Raw genomic sequence first — 18,848 nt, forward strand, 5'->3', positions numbered from 1 at the left:
GTCTGCGCAAGACTTGGCAAAGCATCCCATTGTCAGCAACCCTCAGGTGCTCCCCAGGTGCGCAGTCCAGAACCCGCCGGTTGTGGGGGTGGGCACGGAGGGGGCACAGCAGTCCTGCTCCTGGCCGCGGCTCCAGGCTAACAGGGTCACAGCCCGAGAAGTCAGAGCAGGAAGACAGGACCCGGCAGCCATCTGACGCCAGCAGCTCATTGGCTGAAGGGGAAACAGAAGCCCGGGGCAGGGGAGGGACTGGCCCAGGGTCACACAGTATCCTGGCAGAGCAAGGGTGAAAGGCAGGTGTCCTCCTCCAGGGTCTCCACATGGCCTCCTCGCCCTCCGACCATCCCACTGTCACGTGGGTCCAAGGTCGACCCCCGTCCCTAGGGCATGCCTGTGGCCCACAGGTCTCCCTGCCTACCCCTGGCCAAGTCTCCCAAGAGCTCAGCCTGACCCAGCCGCTCAGAGGACTGTGCCCTGGGCTGGAGCCAAACGAGCGTCTTCCTGCTCCAGCCTGGCCATGAATGGCAAGTCCTGAGCAGGTGACTGAACGCGAGCATTTCCGAGGGGCTAGGGAACGGGGCCCATCCTAGTTTGGGGTGACTGAAAGGCTCAGGGAGGTGGCTCACTCCTGGGCGGCCATTAGGCTTTGCAGGGAAAGCTCTGGCACCTGAGGACCGAGCCCCAGGTGTTAACCTGGCACATCCCTCCTGGCCCTCCCTGAGCGCCTCACCTTCGGGGGTGTCGTAGATGAAGCGGGGCAGAAGGGTTGAAGGTGCTGCTGAGCTGCTGGCCTGTGGTGTGGGGTGGGCGGTGTTGGACCTGAGGTGGGGGTGTCCGGGCCGAGTGGGGTCCTCCCCACCCCCACCGGGGCCTGGGTGAGATCTCTCAGCAGCTTGTTCTCGCTCTTCCTGGCACGGGCCAGGACCTTAGACATTGCCACTAACCAGAGTGGCCGATGTTGGGTCTCTGGGTGAGCAGGGGGTAAGCTTGTCATCTTCTGGCCCTCGGTATACCCGTCTCTCGAATGGGATCAAATGCAAGGCAAGGATGGATAAGGCAGGGGTAGGGGCTGGCCCTGGGGAGGCTGCTGAGGCCCCATCACCGCCAGGGGCTGGTCACGCGGCCCGAGGGGACTCGGAAGCCAGGATGGAACCGCCAAATTGGTTTATTGCGTATCAGGGCCCCTGCCGAGGAGCCAGGTGGGGGGCTGGTTCCTCCTCCTAGCGTGGCGTGGCACAGAGCTGGTAGGGGGGTGGGATCATCAGGAAGGAAAAGACACCATGGTCGCTGGGCCGGGGTTGCCCCACAGGCACGGAAAAGCTGAAGCGCTGTAGCAGACAGGTGAAGAAGAGGAAGAACTCCATGCGGGCCAGGGGCTCCCCGAGGCATATGCGGCGGCCTGCGGGTGGGTATGGGGGTGCTCAGTGAGCCTGGGGGCCTGGGCTCCATCCTCCGAGACTCCCTTGGGAGGGGTCAGTGAGTTGGGCACCGCAGGTACCTGCAGAGAAGGGCATGAAGGCCTCCTGCTTGACGAATTGGCCCTGGGCATCCAGGAAGTGCTCGGGGTGGAAACGGAAGGGCTTCTTCCAGACCGTCTTGTCCTTCAGCACTGACGATAGGTTGGTGATAAGTGTTGTCCCCTGGCAGGAGACGCCTGGCATGGGTGGGGTCTAGGCTATGGGACGCCCAGACCCCTGCCACCGAACACGCATGGGTGCACGCTCTGCCTGGCACACATGGGACTCTTTCAAATAACCCCGTGGCCCAAGAAGCTTCTCAGCACCTCCTTTGTCCCCATGGCAGGCCAAGTGACTCACCACCCACGGGGGTCCACGCTGCCACCTGTCCCTGTGCACAGGCTCCTCCAAAACCCCGTGCAACATTTCGGTCTGTCTTCCCCACCTGACTCGGGGGCTCTGAAGAGAGAGGCCGGCCCTGCCTCTGCTCCCATCCCCCACATCCACCTAGGCTGGGATAGTGGGTGCTTGCAGAAATGAGGATTGGGTGCCTTGGGTCCCCGCCCTTACCTGGCATTGGCCATGCTGGGTGGTGCTGAGCATGGGTGCAGAGGGCTGCAGACCTACCTTGGGGATGAGAAAGCCCTGTACTTCAATGTCTCGGGATGTCATGTGGGGCACGCCCAGTGGGGCGAGGTCCCCAAAGCGCTGCACCTCGTGCATCACGGCCATGGTGAAGGGCATGCGGGTCTGGTCCGCCATCGCTGGTCGCTGCTCCGGCCCTAACACTTCATCTATCTCCCGTTGGACGCGTCCTAGACAGCCAAGCATCCCCATAGTGGTCAGAACCCTGAGGTCTGGGCTCCGACCTCTGCCTGACTCTATGGAAGGGCCCAGGGCCCAGCTTCCGCTCAGAGCTTCGGGGGGCTAGAGCAAGCTTAAGGGGTCCCGGCTGGTTCCTCTCCTCCCTCATCCATCCATCCGGGCCCCAGGCTGAACTCACGCTGCACGTCCGGGTGCAAGATCATGAGCAGGAGGGCCCAGGCCAGCGTGGCTGAGGTGGACAGCATCCCAGCAAGAAACAGGTCGGCTGTCACCATGAGCATGTTCTCATCATTGAAGCTGCTCTCGGGGCTCCCCCTAGCCTGGGCCGTGCCAAGAGGGTGAGCTGGGCCAGAGGGAAGAAGCCCCCAGATGGCCTCCCACCCTGCACCCATCACTGATCACTGGGTGATGTCCAGGCCCCACCTTCCTGGGCCTGGGTTCATGGGATTCTCAAACCACCACCACTGTCCCCGACACCTCACCTTTTCTATTTCATCCAGGAAGGCGTCAGTCAGGTCTCGGGGTGGCTGGGTTGGGTCCCGGGTGATCCTGTGTTCCTGGACTAGTTCATTCAGGAGGGTCATTAAGGCTTTCTGGTTTGAGAAGACCTTGTCAGTCAGTCCCGGGATGTTCAGGAGCACAGGGATGGAGTTCAGGGCCTGGGAGGGCCACAGATGGGGGACCTTCCTGTGCTCAGGTGTTCACTTCCATCAGCCAGGTCCCTGCCACCTCCCGGGTGTCCCCACCATTGCAGTGGCTCCTCCCTAAGTTCGGGCCTTGATCCTCTTTCCTGGCTCGGGGCCCAGAAGGATAAATCTAAACCCTAGATCTCACGGGCTCTAGTGGCTTCCAATGAAGCAGGTACAGATTCCTTCCCGGGCCCTCTCCTGGGCTCCTGGACCCTGGGCCCGCCTCCCCGGCTCCGGGCCTGCGATCTCCCCACCTTCTCCAGACCCTTTGTCTTGGAATGCCTTTTCTCCCAGGCCCCTCCGTACTCCCCCTCCCCCTCCTCCCCCACGCCCTCCTCCGGGAGGCGCGTTTTAGGGCGGAGGCCGCCTCCACGCAGCTCGCCCTGCAGGGCTCCTTGGCGCCCCCGCCCCGCACCTCACGCACGAAGCCGCTGTCCTCCTGCAGTCCCTTCAGTGCTCGGTCTATCAGCTTGTGGAGGCGCGGGTCGTCGTACTCGAAGCGGCGCCCGTAGGTGAGGGAAGCGATCACGTTGCTCACAGCTTTATTCAGAAGGGCCCTGGGGCTAAAAGGGCGTCCTGAGAGGGGACGGTGCGGGTCAGGGGGTCTCCTGCATCTCTTCCCCAGCCCCTCCGTCCCTGTCTCCTGGGCCCCTCAGCCCCCAAACGCACCGGCATGGTCGGCGAAGGCTGCACAGAGGCACGACGCCTCCTCGGTCACCCACTGCTCCAGTGACTTCTTGCCCAGGCCGAAGTTGCGCAGGGTGGACAAGGCGAAGCGCCGCTGCTCGCGCCACTCGCGCCCGTAGCGCGCCATGAACACCCCTGGGGCGGGGCGGGGCGGTGGGCGTGGTTTGACGCGCCCGCCCAGGGCACTCGGCCCCGCCCCCTTCGCAAGGCCCCGCCCCTGCCCCGTTCACAGGCCCGGCCCCCTGCCCGCCCCCACAAACCTTGCCCCCCACGCCCACTCAATCGCGCCCACTTTGACACCCACTTGCCGCTGGGGACTGGTCTCTCTGCCTGCCCGCCAGCTCTCCTCTGCTGGGGGCAGGTGTTGGCATCACCCTGCCCACCTTGACCCCTGCCCGGTAGGGAAAAGTCCTGGTCCGCCCCCTGCCTCGCCCATACAGTCTTCCTTCCCCCTCATTCCCGCCCACCCAGACGTCCTTTTCTTGACCGCTTCGGCCCTGGGCCCGCCCCTTCTCGGTCAGGCCCCGCCCTCATCCACCTCTATCAGACCCCGGCACTTGGCACCAGATCCTTCCTCCACCTGCGGCCACTCCAAATTCTTTGACTCTTCCCTGCACTGCATGTCCACGATCCTGCCTCCACTTAGCCCTGCCGGGTCTTGAGTCACTGCTGGCCCAGTCCCCGCCGGACCTCGGTCTGCCCCCCTTCTCCGCTTGCCTTGGGAGCGCGGCCCGAACCCCAGGTGCTCGTAGATCGGCATAGGTGGGCGGTCGGCAGTGTCCTCGCTGTGGTAGACCAAGGCCTCGCGCACGGCCTCCAGGCCGTTGAGCACGACCACGGGCGTCCAGGCCAGCTGCAGGCTGAACACGTCCCCGAAGCGGCGCCGCAGCTGCAGGCCGAGGTTTGAGGGCGTTTGTCAAGCCCGGTTCCGCCCCCCCACCCCCACCCCCAGCAGGCTGCGGCCCCAGTCTCATGGCGCTAGCCTTGGGGCACCCCTAGGCCTCCGGCAGCACGCTGGTGCAAGGGCGATATCTGGCCTAGTGACTCTGGGTCTACGGAGGAGGAGCTCACGCTGGATCAGACCTCTCAGCTAGGACTTTGCAAAGGTCACCAAAATTGTCAGTAGGCCAAGTTAGGATCCCATTCTACGGGTGAAGAAACTGAAGTTTACAGAGGTGAGCACTGAGACCCAAGAAACCACAGCAGCGAAAGAGTAGAAACTGTCCCCGTAATTATGTCACCCTCGGTTTCCTGATTTAAATGGGGCTCCTATCTGACTTCAGCCCAGGTCATGATCTCACCTTTCGTGAGCTCCAGCCCCAATTCGAGTGAGCCCCGCTTCTCGTTCTGCCCCTTGTGGGTCTCTCTCTCCCTCTCTGCCCTTTGCTCACTTGTGCCCTCTCTCAGTAAATAAAATAGAAAATAACACAAAATAAAATAATAAAGTAATTTTTAAAATGGGGCTCATGACCAGACTGCGTCCCCGATTCTCAAGACCTTTCCTCCTGCTGTAATCAGAAGGGACCCAGGTCACATGATTTAAGCGCTGCCCGACTGGATCCCAAACCCACTGCCAAGCCCACACCCCACTCCAGGCCTTTGCCCTCTTTGACCTTTGATTGGAAAATCCCAATCGTCCTTCGGGCCCTGCACGGAGGCCGGCCGCCGTCAGCCTCTCACCCCTGCCTCCTGCGCTCGGCCCGTCTCCTTGTGCTCTCCTTGTGCGGCCTGTGGCTTCACCCCCCACCCGCCATCCGCCGCCGCTAGGCGGGGTCCCCATCCCCCTCTGCTGCCCGCCTCCCGCCTCCCTCACCCGGTCGAAGTAGAAGAGCGTGTCCTGGAAGTCCATCTGCAGCAGGTTGCCCAGCAGCGGCAGCGGCATGGGGCCTGGCGGGAAGCGGGCAGCCCAGAATCTGCGCCTGTGCAGAAGGTCCACCAGGAGCAGGAAGAGGGCCACGGCTATGGCCAGGGGCCCCAGAGCATCCCCGGTCAGCAGTCCCATGGCCGCCTCAGTGCGTGCTGGGCTCCTCCGGCACACCAGGTACCTAGGACCGGGCCAGATGGGACGCTCAGCACATTTTGCGAGCCCAGCCAGCGCGGGCCCTCTTTCTAAAGGGACCCGAGGCCGGCCTTTGCCCTCTGCCCCGAGTCAACGTGTCAGGGGGACCGTGCTGCCAGCGGACACGAGGAGGAGCCGAGGAAGGTCAGGTGCAGGGGTGACCGCCGAAGTCCTGTCCCTCTTGGACTCTCGGGTGCTTCCCCAGGGTAGTGGGGTGAGATTAGTGGAGAGACGAGAAGCCCACCCCTCAGCCTGACTCTGCAGCTCTGTTAGAGGCTCCGAGGAAAAACCAGGGGTCATTGGACTTGATTCTGCCACCCACCCGTCGTATTAGGCTCGCACCCCTTAGTGTGGTCCCAGCCTCGTCCCCAGAACACACCCTTGTCTTCCCATATGTTACCTGCCCCCTCGCAAGTTTGTTACTGGCACTTGCCCAGTGCCCTAGGGAGGTCACAGTGATCAGAGGGTCCGTGGTGGCGGGGATGACGTTCTTGGTGTCCCCTTCACACTAGTTCACTCAACACAGAGAAACCCACAATCACGAACCACTCACACATTCAGACGCTACCCACGTGTTCACACACTGACCCGCAATCACAGCACACATTTACACACCCACAAAACCACGCACCACTTACACACACACACACACACACACACACACACACACTCAGACCCAGCACCAAGTCACCCTAGTTCCCGGTAGCTGCCCGGACCCCACCCCTGCCTCCTGCCTCGAGGCTGCCCACAGTGGCGCTGTGGTCCCTCGCCTGGTAGGCGGGCCCAGCGTCCTCAGTTCTGACCTGATCTTGGCCTGTCGAGTTTCCATCTGGGGGTGGGGAGGCAGCTGGGTTGTTTTCAGAGCTTCCTACTCACGCTGACCGCCAGTTCAATGGCCTGGAGACGCCTTCCTAAGTTTGTTACAAATTCGTCCTTGGACCTCCTGGCTCTTGCGGCCACCCGAGTGATGAATGTCCTTCATGCCTGCCCCACTTTCCGGCGTGGGCACTTTCCCTTGTTGACTGAGCTGCCGCTGAGCTCAGGGGCGTGAGGGTGGCTTAGACCCGAGAGGTACCTCTGTCCTCTGAGGAGGAGGCCTGCTTCCTCCTCCTCCTCCTCCTCCTCATTTGTCCTTGAACATCAGCTGCTCAAACTCATTCTGGAAGACGAGGGGATGGAAATCCAGTGGGACACAATTTCTTTCCGCCCTCACAGGCGCCCCCTGCTGAGGACCCCAGGGAGTGAATTCTCAGGACTCCCCTTGTGCCAGCGCCTTCCCCGCGTCCCCCTCCCCGCCCCCCCCCCCCAGGCCAGGTCCCCCGTGGCTCCAGTCCCAAGCCTTCCAGTCCTGACTCCGAGGTCCTTCCAGGAAAGATGCAAACCTGTGTGCCACCCGCACCAGGCTGGAGTCGTGCCAACCAGACCCTTCCTCTTGCTCAGCCTCTCTGCTCCTCCGCGTAAGGCCTGGGTGACCACACCATGCCCGGCCTCACGCTCCTTCTCCAACAATGGAAGGGGCGGGAATTGAAGCTGAATTGTTACATCAGTGAGGCTGGTGGGAACTCTGAGGCCAAAACCTGCTCAGATGAGAAGGTAGTAGACCCAGAGGGTGGGAAGGGGCATTTCCCGGGCAGGGTCAGTCCCCTTCACCCGTCCCAGGGGTGTGTGAGGCACACTCTCATTCTGGAAACAGCCGGGGTATTCTCTCTCCCAGCTGAAGCAGGGCCTGGGGGAGGCATCCCTTACCCCCACCCCATCGCCCCCGTTCTCCCCCTGCTTCGCCTTCCCACTGTAAGAGGACCAGGATCTTCCCGAGCGCCCTCTGACATCCCTGGCTCAGAGACGCCATTCAGAGGTGGCAACCCGGGGTCATATGGCTTCCAATGTTCGCAATTCCTGCTTGGCTTGTGGAAGCTGCTTCCTTCCCGAAGTCCCACACCCCTACTCTCCCGCTGGGCCCAGGACTTAGTTTTTTGGGACCCAGCTGGGCCTTCCCTGCATCTCGCCATGGCCAAGTACTTGATGGGCTTGGATTCTGTCCCACCCACACCGGAAGTACTATGTGCTGGGTACTGGGTGCTGGGCTAAGTACTGGCGACATGGTGGGAAGCACATGGTGGGCCCTGCTCCAAGGTGCTCAGGACCCGGAGGGGGCCAGGCCGGCAGCGTGGGGACTGCTTTCAGGGTCATGGGGACACTGCCCCAGGCTGGAGCAGGACTTTCTGGAGGACCCTGGAGCACTGCAAAGTCTTGTGCGTGGTGGGGGTGGGGCAGCCGGAGGGAGGCGGCTGGAGGTGGCAGCTTTGCAAGTCTGGCTGAGGTCTAGACTGTGCGAAATTGCGGTCTTGGCTTCCAGGAGGCAGGGAGACCGCTTCTAAGGCCACTCGATAGAGCAGGAGGGCGAGACCCTAGGCACCCTGGGGGCGGGGGGTGGGTGGGTGGGTGGGGGGCTCTGATCTGCCTCAGCTGCGCACTCCTGTTCAGCGAGCGGCGACTCTCTACCCAGACCGCCGGTCAGGTGGTGTTAGCACGGGGAACGTGAGGGTCCGAGTGTCCGGTCACACAGTGGCCTTAGATAAACTATCTCTACCCCCTTCTTTTGAGGCATCGTGCCCACTGGGGGGTTGCGAAGGGCAGTGGCCTGTTGTCCAGGGCGGGGTGGCCTTGTGAGGCCTGTGGCCTTCTGCAATCATTGTGCAATCATAGCTTCGTGTGCCAGGCGCTGCTGTTCACGTGCCCTCTCCGCAGCCCCTAAGGCTGGTGGCTTCCAGTTTGTGGTAGGAGATCAAAGTCATCGAGCAGCATTAGGGTCCGTTTCAAAATGCATGCTCTGAGTTACTGTTCCACACTGGACAAAAACTTCAAGGGCCAGCACTTGAGTTCCTGGGGTTTACTCACAGACACACTCAGGGCCGCCCCCACCCCCAGTCAGGCGGTGAGGCTGCCCAGGAGAAGTGGAGATGGGAGTGAGCGCTTCGCAGGGACCACATGTGTCACTGGAGTTTGCCTGCCCGGGGAGGGATGGCACCAACACGGTGCGGACCGGGAACCGCCCACCCCCGGCACCCCTGGGAGGGAGCTTCGGCACCCAGCGAGGGCGCTGGGAACGTTGGTGGCATTTTGCCAGCCGTGACCCCTCTCCCTCCCTGCGGCATGGCGGCGCCCACAGAGGAAACCCCCCAAAATTCCTGGGGACAGAAAGAGGCAGAAGGTTAAAGCGGACCCTGCGTGCAGCTTGCCGGGCACATGGGCCTGGATCTCGCACCTGTCAATGCGAATATACTCAACACTGCACGCCGGTTAAGATGGTAAATATTTTATCTGCAATTTTAAACTTATGAAAAAAAAATCCATGTTATCACCACTGCATACCTATTAGAATGGCCAAAATCCAGCACACTGACAACACCAAATACTGTTAAAGGTGTGGGGCAAAAGGAACTTCCATACGCGGCCACTGTGCAAGGTGGCTGGTGGTTCCTTACAAAACGAAACCTTCTTACCATGTGATCCAGCAAGATCCTCGATATCGACCCAAAGGAGTTGAGAACGGATGTCCACACAAAAACCTGCACACAGGTTATTCACAGCAGCTTTATTCATAATTGCCAAAACTGGGCAGCAACCAGGACGTCTCTTGGCAGGTGAGTGAACTGTGGTACATCTGGACAATGGAATATTCCTTAGCACTAAATGAGCTATCAAGCCATGAAAAGCCATGGAGGAACCTTGAATGCGTTTTCACTGAGTGAAGGAAGCCAATCTGACAAGGCTACATACTGTATGATTCCAACCATATGACATTCTGGAAAAGGCAAAACTATGGAGACAGTAAAAAGATCAGTGGTTGCCAGGGGCTGGGAGGAGGGAGGACAGGCAGAGCACAGAAGATCTTTAGGGCGGTGAGACTACTCTGAGACTGTAACGGTGGACACGTGTCATTACACCTCTTGTCCAAACCCACGGAGTGTGCAACACCAAGAAGGCACCCAAATGTCAACTACGGGCTCTGGGTGACAACGACGGGTCTATGTAGTCGGATCACCAGTTGTAACAAATGCACCGCTTGGCTGGGGTAGGCTGTGTGTGGGGGGACCGGGAACACACGGGCACGTTCTGTAACTTCTGCTCAATACTGCTATGAACTTAAAATGCAGGAGGTGAGGCTTCCTGCAGAAGCTGGAAAGCCGGAGCCAGGAGCGGAGTGTGGAACGCAGCCACGCCCCGGGGAAACGGTCATTTCAGAAGCCAGTTTGAGGAAAGTCCTAGAATCATCCCATGTGCCTCGCTCAAGTATCATCAGCAAGTCAAAAGGGGACAGAAGAATAAAAGCAAAATGACAAAGAATCATTTGCCATTGGGAAAATATTTTCCTCAAGACACGTATTTTTCAAGGTTTGTGGTTGAGCCCCTGACACCTGAAATCTATCAATTTCATCTGAACCGTGTTAGCGCCAAGTCAAGACCAGACGGAGAGCCGCGCGGCTCAAAAAGCCGTCATTTCCATGCGGGTCCCACAGCCCGCCCAGCACACCCACCCACGCCTCCGTCCTGGTGAGCGAAATGAGAAATGGGCCGCACGGCTTGATGGAGCCATTAAAACAGAATTAATCTGCCATTTCTGCAGTCCCAAATTGATGAGCACACAAGAACTCATTTATAATTGCTTACTTCTACTTCACAACATTCCTTCCAGTATTTCTGTTCTCTAAAAAAGTCCATTAACATTGCATTATTTTTTTATAACCTTTAAAATTAATGTTGATTGGAAATCTGTCCTCATACCAACTTAAGTAAATCCGCCCGTCCCCGCACACTGGCTGAGTTCCACCCGCCCGGGCGGGGCCGCAGAGGAGCTTGGGTTTTGTGTCCTTCCAGGCCCCGCTGCGAGGGCCGCGGGGGGCGCGGGAGGCTGGGGCTCAGCTGGACAGTCAGATGGCGGCCTTCTCTGCAGTGGAGCAAAGCCACCTTTGGGGGCTGGAATGGGAGGAGGAAGAGACGCGTTTGCTTTACATTAAACAAAAAAAGGAAACAAGGTTAAAATGAAGTTTATTATTTTTTGATTTTTTTTTTTTTGTTTTTTAAATAAAACTGTTTGTGAAACAGCCATTTTATCCCCACGGCAGAGTGACCCCTGAAAGATGCACTAACCCCTTCTTAAGGCCTTAACAAGATTTTTTTTGTACTTTTTTCTTCTTTTTTTAAAACTCAGATATTTAAAAATTATACAATTTACAAAACAAAACAATACAACATAAAGAATCATGTAGCGTGGAGCTGCTCACCTGACAGGCCCCCTTTTCCTTTATAAAAATGAAAGCAAAAGAAAAAAGGGCTAACTGGGTGTTCCTGGTCAGCCTAACCACACTGATGGCACTCAACAGCCCCTCCCCCGTGTGCCGAGTCCTACAACTTAGATTTCCTGTCCCATCCTTCGGCCTGGGGAGTGGGGGGGGGACAGGGTACAGCTGCCAGGAATGCGTCCAGAGGCAGGCCACCCCCTGACCCTGCCTGCCGGGCGCACTTAGTGGGGCGCTCATGGTTCTCACTGGCCACAGTGACCCAGGACATGGCTGTGACCTTGGGACATCTGCCCATCTCACCCCCCAAAAAGATAAAAATTTTAAAAATAATAAATAAATAGTGTTTCTGGAAATGAAAAAATTTATTTGTGTTTAAACATCATTCCCCCACTCTTGAAAACACGGACCGTCCCCACATCCCCCACCCCCCCAACCCCCAAACCTTCCCACTTTGAGACAAATTAACGACAAAGGATGGTTCCGGTGTGGTCTGTCTGCTCTTTCAACCCTGGGTCTGCAGCTCTCTGAACCGGCGTGAGGCAGGCTAAAGATCAAAGCCACACCCCGTCCTTTATGAGACCAGCTTGTTCAATTTCACACTTAAATTTCACTGTTATCGGAACAAATTTGGAGTTCTTTAACTAGAGAATTTTAAAATAGAATCAAAAGGGATAGCGCACCTTTCATTTAAACAAAGTCTTTCCAGACTAAAAATAGATTTATATATATATATTTTTATCCCACCCTTTTAACCCCCCCTTTCCCATCATCCCACCCCACCCCCCTCCCCCCACATTGTCACTATGGAGATCGTGTCCATGGAAACAGCCATTCCAACTTCTTGGGTCTTTCTTTCCTGTGGTGTCACGGTTTGGGTGTGATGTAAGGACTTAGGGAGGAGGTGCTGGCGGGGCAGGGCGGGCGGGGCGGGGCCGCACAGCAGGACGGTTCTGGTTCCATCGCGAGTGTCCACCACCTTCTCATCTCCACAGTCTCACCTGGAAGACAGAACCGACACTGGGTGCCGGGAACCTCCGTGCCCCCACTCCGTGGGTCCAGCGGCTGCAGACCCCCCCACAACGGTGCCATCGAGGCAGGAGAGCCCCCAAGACCGGTGGTGGCCAGGGACACGGTTAAAGACGGCAGTGACCCCGCCGGCTGCTCTGTGACTAGACTCTGTGCCCCGAGGTGCGGCCGCCTCCCCCAGCGAACGGAAGGAACTGAGGCCAGGAAAGGGCTCCCCAACTGTCCTGGTGGGGGCCGCCCCGGAGTCGGGCAGTTCTTGGGGTGACCCCCGCTCAGGATGCCACCACCAGGGGCCCGGAGTGGGGCTCGGCACTGTGGCGGCCCAGAGCGGTCCTCACAGAGGTGGCTGAGCACCCAGGCGATCTGCGGAAGAACCGCTCACAGCCACAGCTGCTCGCGGTTGACAAGAGCGACACTTCACATGACAAAAGAACACTCTCCGGCCGGCCGGCTCTGACAGGGAGGGCAGAGCCAGCTCTGAGGCTCCCCAGGCGCCCCCTGCCACGGTTCCTCTTCCAGCCCAGGCTCCAGGCTCAGAAAGGTGACCCAGACAACACCCGGGGGCCAGTGGGGCAGTGCCGGGGGCCTCCTCAGACTACCTCACGGGTCACTGCGCGGGCAGGGGTCTCAGACACGCGGCTTCCGAGGATCAGTGCCGAACAATCAGCGGAAGCCGAGAGTGGCGGAGGCCTCCCCCCGACCTGCTCCCTGCTAGTCAGAGTGCCCCCTCTCCCTCCGACCCCCTCTGGTGCCCCCCTCCAACAAATAACCCCCAGGAAAACCCAGGTGGTGCTGTCCCTTTTCTGTCCTCATACAACTAAGAGGCAGGACAGTCAAGAAGGCTATCTGTGTGCAGGAGCTAAGAACCTTCTATTCAGAAGCACCCGAACGTATACCTGCCCTTGCCGAAAAGAGAGGCCTAACTGCTTGGCGTAAAACACGGTTACACGGGAAGCCCTTCTGCAGAGGCAGCAGGACAACGTCATCCCACTCAGGTGAGGCAAACTCCAGGGCTCCAGCCGCCACTCCAGGACGTCCACGGCGACAGCGTGGCTTCCCTAGTTCTGGGCCCCAGAGGTCGGCGGGGCCCTTCCGGCCCATGCTCTGATTGGCCCCCAGCGCGGGGAGACTCTCCACTCCGCCCTCTGGTTTTCCTGAGGTGAAGGCCGCCAGGGGAGGGGAGAGAACCAAAGGTCCCGCGTAAAGGTGATGACAAGGGTGGAGCTGATGGGATGACTCAAGCGACAGCCAGAGTGGGGAACCTTGCTGGGGACGCAGGACACCCGTCCGGGCACACCGCGTAAGGCCCTGCGTGTGGAGGGAGGGACAGGGCGGGGTCCCTTGGCACAGCGCTGGGCCTGCAGCCCCAGCCTGCTGGCTGCTCAGAAGAGCAGGCCCCACCCCGGCCCCCAACCTCAGAATGAAGCAGGCCCGGCACCTGGGGTCAGCCTGGCCGGGGTGGGGGGACTCGGCAGGGTGCTGACCTCGGGCTCTGGAGCGCCTGGTAGTCTAGGCAGCCGTGGCCTTTACAGCACCTCCTGCCTGGCTCTGTCTGCCAGCCTTGCTAACAGGGACCTCTCCTCAGGGTCTGATGTCAGACTGCCCTGAATATGTGACACCTTGAATGTCAGGGGACCCTAACTTCTCAGAGCTATTTCTAAAAAGCTGTTCCTGCGACAGGGAGCACAGGAAGAAAATTCGTGTGCCAGGTACTATGCCAGCAGTTTTACAGGGGTCCGCATGAGGACACCAAGGCCTGACCCCCGTCTCACAGATGACAAGGCTGAAGCCGAGGGACCCAAAGCCACGGGGCTGCTGAGAGGTGGGACTGGGGCTCCCACCCAGCAAAGCCCTTCCGTCTGGGCCCCCGGGACCCTGCCTTCGAGCCTCAGTCACCGCGTGGTCTTGTCCAACCACATGGGACGTGGCTGAGACAGCACGGTCCCGGGCGGGGAGCCAGGGGCAAACGCCGTGCCAGCTGCAGCCACTCGGTGGCGCGGGTTTTCAATACTCTCTGTAAAAGGCACCTTGGTGTCCGGCTGCCAGTGAACAGGATCTCACCCTGGGCTACAGCCTTCCAGGACTCCCGCTCTCCTCCGCTCCCACGTTCCTTCCCCTTCAGCGTCACCTCTGTGGCCTGGACAGGCCTCTGGCCGCACAGGCACAGCCTGCCTTCCCCAACCTTCTCTAACCGCAGCAAGAATCCATCACCCCAGCCCACCCTACCTGGCCAGTTTCCACCTGTCTGGGTGGGACTGTGTGCCGCTTTCTTCTCTGGGGTGCGTGCCCCCCTCTAACCGACTGCCTGCATTGCCCTGTGTGCGTGCTGGGCTAGGGCACAAGTGGGCAGATCCAAACACGGTTCTGATTCCAAATTGGCCTAAGAAGGCTGCAGCCTGGGAAGGAGCTGGTTAGACAGGGGCTCAGGAGGGAAGGCCTCGTGAGCAAGTGACACGGAAGCAGAGACCCGAGATGAGACGGAGCCTGTCACTGAAGATGGGGGGGGAGGGGGGAGAGTACCCAGGCCCAGGGGGATGGCAAGTGCCAAGGCCCCTAGGGAGGAAGTCTGGCCTCTGAGGAGCTCACTGGACACTCCTATAGGCCTTTGGAGGCACGGTTAGGAGTTAGCACAGGGAGAGGGCGGGCACCCACCGGCCTGTCGCCCTGCTTCCTGACACTCACAAGTGGGGAAGAGGCGGCCCACTGGGTGACTGTCTGCCCAAGGAGCTTTCCTCCCTGGCCATGTTGGCCTGCTGAGGGACAAGTGCAGGTACCTTGTCCCGGAAGGACTAGAACTCCCACCTCCCAGCCCCCGGGCTTTGTGTTAGACAGGGAGGCACAGGGTCCCACCCAGCCGGGCACGGCAGGCCAGCACCCCACGCTACACTGCACAGACACGTTAAAGACATTTCTTGACCGAATCCTCACAAGGTGGGCCATCGTCATTCCTCTCTTTACAGAAGAAACAGAAGCAGAGGCATTTAGCGGCCTGCCCCTGGTTACATAGCACTTTCTGTGTGAGAAAGGGGGGCACCAAGAAGCAGGACTCATGTACTCCTGTCCCTTCCCTGCCTTGTCAGGGTCACCCATTGATTGTGGCTCTGTCCCTAGAAAGGGCCCCAAGATGAAATGTTCTCTGTCTCCGATTACTGGGGTTCCCGTACAATCTGTGGAGGGCCACTGCTCTCAACGAGATGGCTGAACTGAGAAAGCGGGACAAGGGTCCCGCCTTGTGGGGACAGCGTATGAAGAAAATCATTTCAGGTGGACAAAGCTGGACCCCACACCGATGGGCCAGGCCGTCACCACTCAGAGCTGCAGTGTCTTTTGTGCACGTGGGAAGCACACACCGACACTGAGGTCTGAATGCTGAAGCTTCCTGCTCCACGCGGGGGCCGAGGGCTACTGGCTGGCAGGGCCCAAGGCTGGCTGGAGAGGAAGCAGTTGATGAACGAAATTAAAATTCCCAACTGGAGTTCTGCCCACCAGGCCCAGGGCTCAGACTTCCTTTTTTTGTTTTTTTTTCCTCTCCAAACACGAGCTGGGATTCTGGGACAAAAACAGAAGGCACTCAGCACCAACTGGTTCTTTCCCTAACCTGGTCATCCAAGGGCACTTCCAGAATGTTCCTCGTGGTCCTTGTAGCATGTGGCTCTGCCCAGCAGCCAGGCAGTGGAGTGGACAGGAAGAAGGCAGAGCCCAGGCACAGGACAAAGGCTAACAGAAACAAGCTGGAAAAGCAACCAGCCTGCTGTCTTGCCCCAGGGGCTGCTCGGTGGGGAAGGAGGACAGGAACAGTGGCCTCGTTGCATTCCAGAAATCTGGGGCTGCTGCTAGCAGCAGTGTGCTCATTTGGTTCCTGAGACCCAACCACCTGTTCTGCTCTGTCCCTTCCATTCCTCGGCCCCCTCCCTGGGAGGGGAAGACAGGCCTAACTGCAAAGGCCTCACTCGACAGCCCCCTCGAGAAAGCACCACAGGCCTCCACAGCCCTGCAGCCTCCACGGCGGAGCAGAGGGGGCTTCTCTGGAATTCTGTACCAGGACCCACCTGAAGAACGAGGACTTCTCAAAGGACAAAAACCGCCACTGTCTGAGACAAATTCTATTTTTTCCTCAAATTACTGTTGGGTATTCCAGAGAAAGGTGGAATCTGCCGGTTGTAACGGGGAGGAAACGTGCCACAGACTAAGCGCACCTGTGTGTGGCTCTCGGATGTCGGGAGTAAACACAGAAGCCTTCATTTGAAGAGAAATAATCCCTTAATGAACATTTCTGAGACAACTGGCTCCCCCCACCCCATCGTATAGGAGCAACCGCCTCAAGTCACAGTTTGGCTTTTCTTTTTCTTCTCTTTATGCTCTCTTTTCCTCAGTCCTCAGTGACTCCATGTTGGGGGGGGGGGAGGGCAAGGAAGCCAGTTGGGGAGGAGGGGACGCCCGCTGCCTCTGGGGACGCTGGTCCTCTAATCCCGTTTTCACAGATGCACGCTGCCCTGACCACGAGCCCGGACACACTCGCAAAAAGCATAACTCAATCTCTTGAGGTTTTTAGGAGTAAAATTAAATCGGACGCTAAAGTCTCCTAAATCTTTGAGGGGATTTTCCTTCCCTTTGTACTTTTGCGCAAAGGAGTCCTTCACAGTACTTGGGGAAAGAGATTTCAAAGAACAAAACTGGGAATTTTTTTGTTTTTCAAAGGAAAAGCCACCATAAGCTTTACAGAGAGGGAATAAATAAAAAAGGACAGCCCCTGGCTAGAAGCATTTCTGAGTCGGACACAGGGGGTGGGCTGCTGGCAGGGTCTGTCCCAGAAGCCTCCGGGAGCACCACACACGCACGCGCACACACGCATGCACGCACGCACGCACGGCCTGAGTTCAGCTCGGTCACTGTGAGCTCCGACGGGCAATGGGACAGCCTCAATCACCCCTCCTCGGGCTCCAGGGAAGCTAAGCGACGGACGGGGAGACGTTCTATCCACCTGGTGTCGGCCGTCCACGTGATTAAAGACCTGGGTGCAGCCGGGCCTGGGGCGAGCAGGAGGGCAGAGGTCATGACACCCACCGGGACTCTGGCAGGGGTGCCGGCCCGACTCACCTGTGCTTGCTGTACTTTCCATTCCCACGAGCACTCTGCCCCCCTCACCCCCGCTCCGACTGCTCTGTGCTGAGGCTGCCTTTCGCTGTCTTGTTCTGCAAGGGGGGGAGGGGGAATGGGAGGGGAGGCTGACACCGGCAAAGCCAAGGACACGAGACAGGAGGGACAGAAGAACAGTGTGGGGGTCAGGGAGGGCAGAGGCGAGGAGAGGAATGGCACATGGAAAAGGAAAGAAAAAGCAAAGAGTCAGTATTGAATGACAAACAGGAGATATTCAGACAGGGTTTTCTAAGACAAAATGTGACCATTAGAGAAGTTTAAAAAATAAAAAAAAATGCAAATTAACTCGAAGAGAATACTATAAGATCCTAGGATCCATCTCTGGAAGTAAATTTTTAAAGAAAAGCCGGAGTAAGCATCTTTCAGAAGTGTTTTGAAGGCAGACTGTCAGGATGGCTTCTTAGTTCGCTCTGGCCCCAGTCGGAGACTGAAGCCTGTGAGCGTCCAGTGACCACCAGGTGTCAGTGTGACCTCAGCCAGAGGACAGCACGGCCGCTGCAGGAGCTCCAGGAGGCGACAGACCTTGGCGGCAGCCCCCATCCTCTCCAGGGCTTCCCCGCACCCCCCTCTGCACCCTCCCTCCCTCCTCCCCCACACGTGCTGGCTCAGCAATGGCCCAGTCACCCCAGGTCTTCCATCATTTCCTAAAGGGGCCACCGAGAGAGGAGAGACGCCTCTTGAATGATGTGGGAAATCAGGTGGCGGCGGCCCACCAACCACACCACCGGTCGCTTCCGCTGAGTGAGGTAAGACCTAGAAGAGACTGAGTTTCCCAGCAAAGCCCTGGAGTCAAGTCTTATTTCTTTCAGTCTGGGAAAATGCCTCTGATTACGCACCAAGGCCTACAATCAATCTTACCTCGCGCCAACCTGTGAACTGGGGTTCCATTAAACTAAAATGGAAATCAGTGGTTTTACTGAGTTTCATCTTCGCATTTCTCTTAACAATCAGATACACACCTTCTGCTTCCAGACCTCTCTCCCAGCCTCCCACACCACATGGGGGGGGGGGGCGTCGCCCCAGGGCACAGGTCTCCCTCCTGCAGGGAGAGACCTCTCCCAGAGAGCACAGGGCCTCTCTGCCCTCCCAGGGCCAGGACCGTAGCCCATCACAAGGTTCTCCAAATTTTGTCTGTAGCTTGTGCAGACCGCCCCCCCCCCCCCACCGCCTGCCGGGGGGCACTAGCTCTGACTCACCTTGTGCTTGGGGCACCTCACCGAGAAGTTCTCCTCATGTAGCAAACAATCTGCAAGACAGAAAGGGGCAGTCAGACAGCTGGCAGACAGCACAGCCCAAGGGGAGTGGGGCCACGCTAGCCAGGACTGACAGGGTCAGACATGGAGATAGGAGGCCCTCGCACTGGCGTTTCTAAAACATCAGAAACACCCCCAAATAAACTACGGGACAGCAACATGATGGAACATCAGTCACTTAAAGCATTAGTGTTTCAAAACAGCCAGTGGTACAGGGAAACACTCATGACACAAAATGGCTTGAAATGCCAGGATACATAAATATAGAAGTACAATCCTAATTTTAACAAAGTGTGTTATATATGCATTTTAAAAAAGAAAGGAAATTTACCAAAATCTAACAGTGCTTCTCTCTGGGCAGCAAGACTACATAGGTGATTTTATTTTATTTT

The 18,848-nt window shown here is 58.4% G+C and overlaps 2 protein-coding genes and 1 long non-coding RNA gene across 11 annotated transcripts in view; 1 reads left to right on the forward strand and 2 right to left on the reverse strand.

Annotated features, from left to right (window-relative positions):
- Nucleotides 1–1,129: 1,129 nt before the first annotated feature.
- On the reverse strand, nt 1,130–7,187 carry CYP2D6 (cytochrome P450, family 2, subfamily D, polypeptide 6). Of its 4 annotated transcripts, XM_042990790.1 has the most exons (12): nt 7,100–7,182; nt 6,521–6,876; nt 6,118–6,225; nt 5,472–5,703; nt 4,376–4,547; nt 3,641–3,793; nt 3,387–3,547; nt 2,765–2,941; nt 2,461–2,602; nt 2,085–2,272; nt 1,499–1,640; nt 1,130–1,399 (listed from the first exon to the last, which is right to left on the reverse strand). In XM_042990790.1, exons 4-12 carry the CDS (start codon nt 5,658–5,660, stop codon nt 1,221–1,223), a joined length of 1,503 nt encoding a protein of 500 aa, XP_042846724.1. In that variant the 5' UTR covers nt 5,661–5,703; nt 6,118–6,225; nt 6,521–6,876; nt 7,100–7,182; the 3' UTR covers nt 1,130–1,220.
- Nucleotides 7,188–11,790: 4,603 nt separating this feature from the next.
- TCF20 (transcription factor 20) overlaps nt 11,791–18,848 on the reverse strand; it is a 102,897-nt gene continuing 95,839 nt past the window's right edge. For 4 of the 6 annotated variants that reach the window (XM_042993419.1, XM_042993420.1, XM_042993421.1 and 1 more), the window contains exons 4-6: nt 18,400–18,449; nt 17,144–17,271; nt 11,932–12,018 (exon numbers count right to left, since the gene is read on the reverse strand). In XM_042993419.1, coding sequence (XP_042849353.1) covers nt 17,188–17,271; nt 18,400–18,449 — 134 coding nt within the window. In that variant the 3' untranslated portion in view covers nt 11,932–12,018; nt 17,144–17,187. Of the gene's footprint in view, nt 12,019–17,143; nt 17,272–18,399; nt 18,450–18,848 lie in introns of all 6 variants that reach the window. The other 2 variants (XM_042993422.1, XM_042993423.1) reach the window with 2 other exon arrangements.
- LOC122240483 lies at nt 12,012–18,110 on the forward strand. The gene is made up of 2 exons (XR_006220275.1): nt 12,012–13,041; nt 17,854–18,110. It is a non-coding gene; the product is annotated as an uncharacterized LOC122240483 (long non-coding RNA).

This window comes from Panthera tigris, chromosome B4, assembly GCF_018350195.1.
Source record: "Panthera tigris isolate Pti1 chromosome B4, P.tigris_Pti1_mat1.1, whole genome shotgun sequence".
Lineage (NCBI taxonomy): Eukaryota > Metazoa > Chordata > Mammalia > Carnivora > Felidae > Panthera > Panthera tigris.

What these genes read in the sequence shown, in the direction of transcription:
- CYP2D6 (XM_042990788.1), bottom strand. Translation starts at nt 6,546, where the DNA reads ATGGAAACTCGACAGGCCAAGATCAG. An exon ending in CGCTCTTCTACTTCGACCGG is followed by an intron (nt 4,548 to 5,471) that starts GTGAGGGAGGCG and finishes CTCGGCCTGCAG; the next exon opens with CTGCGGCGCCGCTTCGGGGA. An exon ending in CTTCATGCCCTTCTCTGCAG is followed by an intron (nt 1,400 to 1,498) that starts GTACCTGCGGTG and finishes ACCCACCCGCAG; the next exon opens with GCCGCCGCATATGCCTCGGG.